At 42.9% G+C, this 11,393-nt stretch overlaps 1 protein-coding gene and 1 long non-coding RNA gene across 3 annotated transcripts in view; one reads left to right on the top strand and one right to left on the bottom strand.

Annotated features, from left to right (window-relative positions):
• The window catches only part of LOC132344372 (uncharacterized), a 168,726-nt gene that overhangs the window by 62,734 nt on the left and 94,599 nt on the right, over positions 1 to 11,393 (top strand). The gene's annotated exons all lie outside the window — the stretch shown is intronic.
• Positions 742 to 7,612, bottom strand: MGC151921 (odorant-binding protein-like). Its single transcript, NM_001075759.2, has 7 exons — positions 7,479 to 7,612; positions 6,515 to 6,654; positions 6,251 to 6,321; positions 4,816 to 4,923; positions 2,549 to 2,650; positions 2,343 to 2,379; positions 742 to 940 (listed from the first exon to the last, which is right to left on the bottom strand). The coding sequence occupies exons 1-6, from the start codon at positions 7,557 to 7,559 to the stop codon at positions 2,363 to 2,365; spliced, it is 519 nt and encodes a 172-aa protein (NP_001069227.1). The 5' UTR covers positions 7,560 to 7,612; the 3' UTR covers positions 742 to 940; positions 2,343 to 2,362.

Below are 11,393 nucleotides of genomic sequence, written 5' to 3' on the forward strand. Positions count from 1 at the left end.
TTCATTGGAAGGACTGATGCTGAAGTCAAAAGTGATGCAAAGAACGGACTCATTGGAAAAGACCCTGATGCTGGGGAAGATTGAAGGCAGGAGAAGGGGACGATGGAGAATGAGATGGTTGGATGGCATCACTGACTCAATGGACATGAGTTTGAGTAAACTCTGGGAGTTGGTGATGGACAGGGAGGCCTGGTGTGCTGCAGTCCACGGGGTCGCAAGGAGTCAGACAGGAGTGAGCGACTGAACTGAACTGTACAGACTAGTGACTCAGTTATACTCATACAGACATTCTTTTTCTGATATTCTTTGCCAATGTGGTTTATTTCAGGAGACTGGATATAGTTCTCTGTGCTCTGGAGTACGACCTTATTGTTTGTTCATCCTGCATATTAAAGTTTGCATCTGCTAATGTCAAAGTCCCACGCCATCCCTTCCCTGCTTCATGGCGCCCACAAGTCTGATCTCTATGTCTGTGAGAGTCTGTTTCTGTTTTGTTAAATAGGCTCACTTGTGGACACGGTATATTATTATTGCATGTTGTTCCCATCGCAATCCAGGGAAAGAACTGTAAAACTACCCTCTGTGGTTTATTCTCTCTTCTCACCAAGACAGTTTCAGGATTCACACCATGCGTCCTAAACAGGGTTATCACCTGCTTCATTGTACCCTTGATTTCTACCTGGTTGGATTTACATGCTTTGTGCATTAGGGGTATGGCAAATGCCCTCACTGACACGTATGTGCATTAATCAGTTTATTCATCAGTTTAGGAATCCAGTAACATCAACAAGAGCACAGGAGATTCGTAGTACGAAAGTCATGGGTCGTGACTTCCTGCAGGAGAAGAAATGGCAATTTCAAGGAAAAGGTCTATTATCTTCATACGGATGATTGTGACCCACTGGTGCTGTGACGCTGCTCATATTCTTAACTTTGTTTTCTGCTTGAAACATGAAAAAAAGAAAAACAAGTAGCACATTGTTGAGCTGATTAGGATTAACATGATGTTGCTCATAGCATGAAAGAGAAAAGAGAAGCAGTGGATGGTGGACCCAGTGGAGAAATTTCCCTGCAACTTTCACAGAAGTCCTTCTGTGTGTGTGGCCGTGTGGGACTATCCTACAAGAGCCTTTTCACAGAAGTCCTTCTGTGTTGTCCCTGTGGGCTTGCATAGGATTACCACCTGGTGAAATTAGTGGTGAGCAGTCCTGCATCAGCTCAAATGCTGAGAGTCACTAGCTTACATACTCAGAGGTCTGAGACGTAGGAGACTATATACTGTGTCACCTGTGAGGCTTACATCTTCTGTACCTTCCTTCATCATCACAGATGTGTTGCGGCTGCACGGTCCTTCATTTGCAGTGGGATTCACCGGGGGTCATCGTATCTCACAGCTCGGGGCTTTGCACAGCCTCCTCCTCTGTCCTCGGAGCATCTCACCATGGAGTCTAGACCAGTGTTGTGTTTGGACATTTAAATCCAAACACTTATGGAAGCCAGAGCCTTTGCTGTCCGGCAAGGTGGACTTTTTGTTATGCTATTCTTTTCGTAAGTTCGTTTTTATTGAAACGTCCTAGATTTGCAACAGTGGGCTACTTCCAGCTATACAGCAAAGTGATTTATCTGTACATTTGTTGTCGGTTAGTCGCTGAGTCATGTCCCGCTGTTTATGTCCTATGGTCTATAGCTTTCCAGACTCCTCTGTCCATTGGATTTTCCAGGCAAGTATTCTAGAGTGGGTTACCATTTTCCAAGGGATCTTTCTAACTCATGGATAGAACCCATGTCTCCTGTGTCTCCTGCCTTGGCAGGCAGATTCTTGACCACTGAGTCACCTCCAGAGCCTCAGTTATACATATATGTAGGTCAATGTATACCTTTTAGAGTCTTCTTCTGAAAGTTATTACAAGACATTGCGTATAGTTCTCTGTGTTATCTGCTATGTCTTTGTCATTGATTTTATATATTTTACTGTGGATCTGCTCATCTCACACTCCTGATTTACCCCTTGCCTGCTTCCCTTTTGGTGACCGTTAATTTTGTCTGTGTTTCTGTTTTATGAATGGTTCCTTTGCATCATATTTTAAGGTTCCACATGGAAGTGATGGCAAATGATATTTGCCTTTCTCTTTCTGACTTACTTCACCTAGTAAGATCACCTCTAGGTCCGTCCATGTGGCTGCAGATGGCATTATTTCGTTCTTTTTCATGGCCAAGTAATATTCCATCGTCTATGTATCCCATTCTTAAAACAGTGAACCCCCCCACCCGGCCCCGCCTGCCCCAAAGAGGGAACCTACTGAGACAAAGCTCAGTGTTGTATGAGGTATGTTTCTACTCACCCAACTGATGTTGTCTGTTCTTATGGAGGACAGTCGTCTGTGGAAGAGAATGAATAAGGGGGACAATGACCTTTGACATGCCTTTGTTTCCAAGGATTATTTCATAATAGCTTTTTACAAGGATATCTGTGCCAATGGGAATTTTGAATTGAATGTCCCAGTGATGTGTTTTCATTTCGGATACCTGTCACCGTCCAGGGCTTTACCTGTTTCGATGATGTTTTCTATATTTTCATTTGGAATCCCCCTCTCATTGTTCAGCTGCTGATACTTCTGAAATTCTTCTGGAGTGAAACTGGTTCCTTTGGCTGGATTTCATAGCAAATAGGGCAGAAGAGGTGTGCATTAGAATCTTTTATGGGTTGTAGAGAGTCACCTGGCTGCTCCCTGTAGTGATGGGTAAGTCTCACCAGCACCGCTGCCCTCCACCATCACCTAAGCCCTGCTCTTCAGGTATTTTTCTACCCACGTGCCCAAGTGTGCACACAGGTCTTCACATGGGTCCATGGGGGTAGAGTCCACATAATTAACATGCTACCACGCTCCAGTTCTTGCAACTACTCAGTGAGCTACAGATCATTCAGCTGTGAGCTTAAGCATACCCTAGGGAGAAGCAGGTTTTCAAGGTACGTCGGAGAAGGTCATGGCAAGTCTGAGACTCAACTCTCAGACTCTAATGCTTCCTGTCCACTTTGTCTACATCCTAGAATTCCATCCCTGGGGTTTTCACAAACCCTCATGAAATGGAGAGGGAAATGGCAGCCCACTCCAGTATTCTTGACTGGAGAATCCCAGGGACAGAGGAGCCTGTTGGGCTGCCGTCTGTGGGGTCACACAGAGTCGGACACGGCTGACGCGACTTAGCAGCAGCAATGGAATGAATGGGCAGGGAATGATTTGGAATTTTCAAAAGCACACTGACCCCACTGAGATGGTGGAGGACCTTATGTGCAATGCCCCATACCTGATATTTCCTGCCTGCCTTTTGTCTGTGAAAGATTTTAGTCAAAGTTGTAAGTTTATCAGAGAATTACAAATGTCATACAGCAAAGGGAAACTGTCAAAGGACATGAAATAATAATAATGTAGTCATAAAGCATAGACAAGGACCTGTAGTTCCTCCCCAAGGGCAATAAATACTGTTCTGGGTCATATCCTGTACGCTGTCTTATAGACACTGAAACCCCACTCGGTGGACAAGTTAACTACAGGATGACCAGACTGTAGCCATGACATGAGCTGCAATGATTCTGAGAATTGATTTCAAGGAGATGGGAATACAGAGACCCTGGAACTGTTGATTAACTGTGCCTAAAACAATCACGATGATGCTAGTCAGACCACTGATGACCGATTTAAAAATGACTGTTGGAGCTGACTTCTGTTTTTGCAAGGAGCCCCCTCCTGCTGTCTATAAAAGCTCTTGTCCCCCTGTTTGGCAGTTGTGGGGTGGGGCAGTCAGCCTTTGGACAGAAGTCCACTCTCCCACCAGTTGTCTGCATCTGAACGAAAGCAGACTTTTCTTTCTAAGAAGCTGGCCTCTTAGTTGCCTTTTGAAGGGTGGGCAGTAGGAACCCACATTGGGTAACGACATCACACATGCTACTGAGGAAGAAAACTCACGCTTTCTCATCCTCAAAGACCAGACACGACACCCACCCATCCCCAATGAGGATATAATATCAGAGGGGATAAAGAGATGTGGCAGGGAACCCAAGGGATTGGCCGGACGGCAGGATGATTGACATTCCAGACCACACTGCCTGTACAGTCGGCAGTGTGACCCAGTGGTATTTGCAGAACTCTAGGCAATACTTTTATGATTGTGACAAAGGAGAAAGCATTTGTCATGGAGATGAATGCAGTCACGGCCCCGGGACCTGTGAGTTTTCTAAACTCAGATTTAAACCTTGGTTCACTTGGGTGTCAGGACCCAGAGACTGTATTTGTGTGATACCTGGCAAGGAACTCGTGGAGCATCCTGAAATATTTCCTTGGATCTCTGGGATAAGTGTATCTCATTTTTAAAAGAGCCATCACATAGAATCCCCAGTGGATAACATTTCCTCATTTTTCCAGCAGACAGAATTTCTATATCCCCGACTCACGTCACATGAAGTCTGAATTCTCCGTGTGAACACAGATCTGTTCCACGGTGCTTCATATAAGGTGCTGTGCTTAGTTTCTCAGTCCTGTCCGACTCTTTGTGACCCCGTGGAGTATAGACCACCAGGCTCCCCTGTCCGTGGGATTCTCCAGGCAAGAATACCGGAGTGCATTTCTATTCACTCCTCCAGGGGATCTTCCCAACCCAGGGATCAAACCCAGGTCTCCCACACTGCAGGTGATTTCTTTCCCATCTGAGCCACCAGTCAAGCCCTAATATAAGTTACGTGTGTACCTGTCTCCTTTCTGTAAAAATACTGATCGTATGAAAACATCTACTTTGCGTTGGGTAAGCTATAGTACGTACCGGAACCTTCAGTTACTTTTGTGATCTTTTCTCCATCGTCATTTTCATAATAAAATACCAGTATGTTGTCTGTTACATGAATGATTTGCAAATAAATTTTCCCCTCGACTGTGGCAGAGGAAAAAAAAAAAACAAAACAAAACATCAAACCTCAACATGATTAACTTCTTTTCTTTTCATTTGAGCCTGACTTATTCTTCACATGATATTGTCAGTCTTCCCTTGGATGGTGAACTGTATCTCACTGAGATTTCTAGTGACGCGTTGTTAGAATGAGTTAAGACAGTTAGTGAACTAGGAAAGCTTTCTCCACAGCCCCTTCTCCTGAAAATGAAGACTTCCAGTCTTCTAGACTGCGCAGTCTGTGAATGATAACAAGTTGTTTATTGCAACTCTAATAGGTGTTAAACCTCAGCCATCTCATAGGAGCTCACAAGAGCTGACTGTTAAATTTTCAAGAATTTTGTAACCCAGTTTGCAACTACAATCATGGTTAGAAAGGAATTCAAAAATTTAAATGAATGATATTAAAATAAATGTCAGTACATCATCCAGAGTTATTTCCTAGTACGAGAGGAAATAAAAAAGGTACGAATTAGTTTATTGCAAAATGCTGGGCATATATAATATGAAATGGTTTCGGATTAGATCCTGTGGCTCTGTGTCCACAGTTGAAATTAAAATAAATGCATAACACCAAGATTAGAGTGCTCTGTTATACATTTTTTCCCCATGAAAATTAAACATACAGACATTTGATCACTGAATAAAATATTACAGTACTGATATTAATATTTGAGAATTATTTCCTGTCATTTTCAACTATGGAGACAGAAATCTACGTTAGTGCCTCTTTCAAATTATGTATTGATATTCATATATGAGAATTATTTCTCCTTATTTTAAGCTATAGAGATAGAAGTCTATGCTAAAGTCCCTTTCAAATTATTTAAAAAAAATCAGTTTGAAATTTTGGCTGTTATTTTAACTGTTTCCAATTTTGGACTTTAAATTAATCATGTTCTACTTACTCAACTTGCTAATGAAAAACTTTTAATATTTAAAGAATTTCTTTACTCAAAAGAAATTGAATCATGTAGGTCAAGTAAAAGAAAAAATTGTGAAAGAGTTGTTATTAGCCTAAGTAGGTAATTGGACTTCTCCATGCCCGAGGAATATGAGGAGTCAGTGTTCTGGGGCTTTTTCTCAGAGACCATCAGTGGCCACTTTCCAACCTTGGACCTCATCCTGGTGTTGTGGCACAGAATGGATTGCTGAAAAATTAAATGGCTTTTCCAAGGTTGCATTGGTAACGAGTAGAGGAAATAGTCCGCCCATAGAGATATTAGTTGTTTTGGGTGAAGCACATACTATCCATCTGAACACGTTCCATGGTTTGGGGAAGACCACCCATCAGAGGAGCTGGAGTACTCACATTCTATGAAGTAAACACCTCCTTCCTGTCTCTGTAGCACTCCTGAGAAAAACTGGCATGTGCCATCAAATCTGAAAAACACAACAGGCAAGACAATTCCTTCCCACCATTCAGTCGCCAGGGCTTGAGGACACCCTCCTGGGAATAGAGTTTGCACACCCAACTTCACAGCCGTGACTCACACCTCTCACTGTACGTGGAGACCAGACCCCATGCCCGAAGTCAACAGACTCCTTGCTTTCAGTCGAGGAGGATTGTGCTTACTTGATATAAAATGAAAGGGAGAGCTGTTCGCAGTTGTTAATACATTCAATGTGGCGATTATAACACCTCAGTGGGCCCCCTTCCACAATCTTCTCCTTGTTATCTGCAGCTGCATAAATGGTGCGCCACTCTCCTACAACCTAAGAAGGAAGTTCCTTGTAAACGTCAGTCAATCTCTTTTCTGGTTACTCACCAATACACGGCACTGTCTATGCTTCTGCACTTGCCACATAGGAGAAGCAAATTGAATCTTATTAAAGCAAAGAGGAGTTCCACCCCCTACCTTGGTGAGTAACACGACATGAAATCGTCTTTCCTATTGGAGCACAAAGCATAGAATTCAGAAATTTTTGCAGACAATTCAGAGCTTTTTTGAAATAGCTAAAACCATGCCAGTAAAGACTGTGACAGTTAATATCTTTCTGAATGTTAGCTTGTTAGGGGTTTTGTTTGTTTTACCTACAAATGAATAAGATAAATGAAAAATAGCCAAGAAGAGATAAACAGACGGCAATATTACGTTTGTGTAGATATGTCGACCACAGAAGGTATATAATCTGGTTATGCTGCTGCTGCTATGTTGCTTCAGTTGTGTCTGTCTCTGTGTGACCCCAGAGATGGCAGCCCACCAGGCTCCCCCATCCCTGGGATTCTCTAGGCAAGAATACTGGAGTGGGTTGCCATTTCCTTCTCTGATGCCTGCAAGTGAAAAGTGAAAGTGAAGTCGCTCAGTCCTGTCCGACTCTTAGCGACCCCATGGACTGCAGCCCACCAGGCTCCTCCGTCCATGGGATTTTCCTCGAGAGAGTACTGGAGTGGGGTGCCATTGCCTTCTCCAAATCTGGTCATACATATACACAAATATATCTCTGTCACATGCACACACAGCCTCGCACACACACATGCACACACACACACAATCAAACAAGCAAGACCTTCTAGCAGATCAGCTCATTCGGGGTACCTTTGAGGGGTCTATCTCAGCTGGAGTTTCCTGGGCGGCACAAACCACAAGAAGGACAAGACTCAGGAACAGAATCTTCATCTTGTGAGTCTTGTGTTGTTCCTTCTAGACAAGCGGAGGGCGCCCCAGTTGTTGGAGAGAATGTGAATTGGTTCCACTTTTTATAGGATACGTCTCTTGGCGGAATACCTATCGATCAAACAGTGGTTAATCACAGGATGACGGTGACCTAAATGTAATCTTCGGACATCCTGGTTGGCAGCTGAGCATTTTGGCATTCTGTGCTTCTTATACAACCCTGTGTTATTCCTTTCACGTTGAAGAGGTCTGTTTAAGCTTATTTTCTAAAATGAATGACGCACCTTTGGTTTAAGAAGATAAATATGTGGTATCTCTACCAGGAATCAGTTATCAGGGAATTCATGAGAGGGGTTCATATTTTTTTTTAATATTGAAATTGCAGTATAGTTGATGTCCAATATTTTCTGTTACAGGTGTAGCATATAGGTATTCATAATTTTATTTCTACCTTTAGAGCTATAAAATATTGGCTTTTTTATTTCCTATGTTTTCCAATCCTTACTTTTAAAATAATCTTTGTATGTTATTATTTATTTTGTACTTTATAGCTCTTATTCCACTCCTTGTGTGTGTGTTACTGACTTCTTTCCCTCAGCAGATTCGTTTGAATAAACATCTATGTATTTTTGTCCGAGAAGGCAATGGCACCCCACTCCAGTACTTTTGCCTGGAAAATCCCATGGACGGAGGAGCCTGGTAGGCTGCAGTCCATGGGGTCGCTAAGAGTCGGGCATGACTAAGTGACTTCACTTTCACTTTTCAGTTTCATGCATTGGAGAAGGAAATGGCAACCCACTCCAGTCTTCTTGCCTAGAGAATCCCAGGGACGGGGGAGCCTGGTGGGCTGCCATCTGTGGGGTCGTACAGAGTCAGACACGACTGAAGCGACTTAGCGATATTTTTGTAGACTCCTTCCCCATTGCCCCTACATAGTACCATCAGGATATATCCCACTTTTATCCATTCCAGTGTTGATGGATAAGTGTTCATAGACATGATTTAGTAAGGAAGTGAGCCATCTTATCTCCTGGGTAGAGACTTAGGGGATCTCCATGTCTGGACTGCTGGATCTCCGTGCCTCTGATTTTCGATCCCTGCCAACAGGAGATGAGAATTTCCGTTGCTCCATCCTTGGCAGGACTCGGTATGGTCAGCTGTTTTTATGTCAGAGATTGTCATGAGTGTGTTAGTCTATGCAGTTTCAGGAGTATTTTCCATTTCCTCAATGAATAAACTGGGGTGATGGCCATTTGTCTGTTTCCTTTGTTAGGTGTGTCTGCAAGCTGTTTGTTTATTACTGTATGAATTATTTGTTTTTTATGAAGTTTGTAGGTTTTTAACATATTCTGGAGTCTCTTTTAGATGGAGATGTGCGAACATTTCCCCCCCTCCCTTGCTGGCTTTACTTTTATTTCCTTAAGGTTGTCCCTCAAAGATGTAAATATTTTGATTGAGGCTTGGTTATGAACATTCTGTTCCCAGTGTGAGATCCTGCTTGGTGTATATTTTAATCAGTAATCGCCTAATCTTTGGTCACCGTGTCCACCTGTGTTTTGCCTCTGGAGTCTTTCTTGTTTTGGGTCTTAAATACACGTCTGTGAGTCTCTCTGCGTTAGTTGTAAAACGTGCAGCAATGAAAGAGTTGAAGTTATTTATTTTTTTGGTCACACGAGTTCCCAATTTCTCCAACAGTTTTCCTTATAAGGTTATTATTCTCTTCTGAATTTCCTTTGTAACTGTATCCAAAATCTATTTGTCTCTGTATTCCTGTCCCTTCTCCAGGAGCAGATTTGGTTCTGTTTTGGGGGCAGTGTTAAAGACAGTTAGAACATGATGGTCACATGAGTGGCCTTCAACAAGTTTGTGTCAAAAGCAAAGCATTCACGGTTCACATCTTGTGAAAACAGAATTTTCATTCATTCACGGATCATTAGAGTGGTGCGTGTTTCTGGTGATTTTCACAGAGCGTGTCTGAAAGAGCAAGACAGTTTTGCTACGTTTTGGAGCCAAAGGAAATAATCCTTGAATAAATGGTGGCTGCAGAATTCTCAACATAAGTAGATACTCAAACATAAGGGTTTAATTGACTTAAGTTCTACTGCTGGTTGTATTTGTTTTTGGTATATTTTTTCCTGTTTATTTATAATTAGCCAAGGAGCTCCTGTGATTTAAAGAAGTTTGTAATGAACAGGATGTTGACTATGACAAATAGCATTGCACGTATATCTGTCAGTGGCTTAGAGCAGAACTTTTAAGTGTTTTTATCGCACACATGCAAACACAAATACGGGGTAAAATGAGTAACAGATGTATTAGTCAACTTGTATCTTATGTAAATCACAGTGGTGGTTTTTCTTTGACTCTACCTTCCTGTTCCTGATCTTCCTGCCAACTTTTAAGAGTTGGTATATCCACACTGATTAAAGTTAATTCACTTGTGATAGAGGATCCCTCTTCCCCAGGATTTGATATATTGTCAACTGGATGGAGATCCTTGAAAATAATTTTTCAGATAAAATTTTTTTAATGGTTCATATTTCCTACCTGGTTCCTAATGTTTTCATTATTCAAACGGCAACTGTTTCCCTGAGAATTTTTAAAAGTATTTTGGTGTCTCGCATCTGTGGGAGAGGGAGAGGGGGGATGATTTAGGAGAATGGCATTGAAATATGTATAATATCATATAAGAAATGAATCGCCAGTCCAGGTTCGATGCAAGATACAGGATGCTTGGGGCTGGTGCACTGGGATGACCCAGAGGGATGGAATGGGGAGGGAGGAGGGAGGGGGGTTCAGGATTGGGAACACGTGTACACCCGTGGCGGATTCATGTTGATGTATGGCAAAACCAATACAATATTGTAATTAGCCTCTAATTAAAATAAATAAATTTAAATTAAGAAAAAAAAGTATTAAGGTGGGTAACTCAGTGGTCATACTTCTTATAACTTCTGCTAAAGGTTTTTTTTTTTTTTTTTTTTAATTTTACAACACACACTGGGTCTTACTTGCTGTGTTCTGCCTCTCCCTAGTGATGGGCTGAGGGCTTGTTGTTGTGATGGTTCTCTTGTTCAGACTCTGAATGAGCGGAGTTTGTGTAGTGCACGCCTTTGCCATCATACACACGTGGGATATTCCAGGATATAGATTCAGTGTGTGTTCCCTGCATTGCCAGGTGGATTCTGAACCACTGGACCCCTGGGGAAGTCCCTCTGCTCCGTTTGTTCTTTCTTCGTTTTAATTCTTGTTGTAGGTGGCTTTCTTGGGTGAGACCTGAGTGAGCAGTAGCTTCATTCTTCCCGGGGGCTATTAGTAGCTGCCCTCTGCACTGCTCTGGTAGCAATATTGACACCTTCCAACCTGGGGGGCTCATCTTTCAGGGTCATATGTGTTTGCCATTTTATACAGTTCATGGGGTTCCCACAGCGAGAATACTGGAGTGCTTAGCCACGCCCCACCTCCAGTGGATCACCTTCTGTCAGAACTCTTCACTATGACCCCTCTGTCTTGGGTGGCCCTACACGAAATGGCCCATAGCTTCCCTGAGTTATGCCAGCCCCTTCAGCATGCAAGGCAGTGATCCACGAAGGGAGTACAGCTTATTCGTCAACCCGCCATTGTTGCATTTTCCGTCAACAACTCAAGTCGACGGACACCAGTATCTTGATCTTGGACATCAGGCTGTGCTTGTAATATGCATTCAGAGTGCACGCAGCTTACAGTGAGCCCTGGCAGGGTCCGGGCCCAGTGCCCTATTCTGTCTTGCCTGTCACTTCACAGCCGCTCAGGTGCACCCAGCCTTCCACATCCTCATGAATCAACCAGAGGTCTCCA

This window comes from Bos taurus, chromosome X, assembly GCF_002263795.3.
Source record: "Bos taurus isolate L1 Dominette 01449 registration number 42190680 breed Hereford chromosome X, ARS-UCD2.0, whole genome shotgun sequence".
In the NCBI taxonomy this organism is placed as follows: Eukaryota; Metazoa; Chordata; class Mammalia; order Artiodactyla; family Bovidae; genus Bos; species Bos taurus.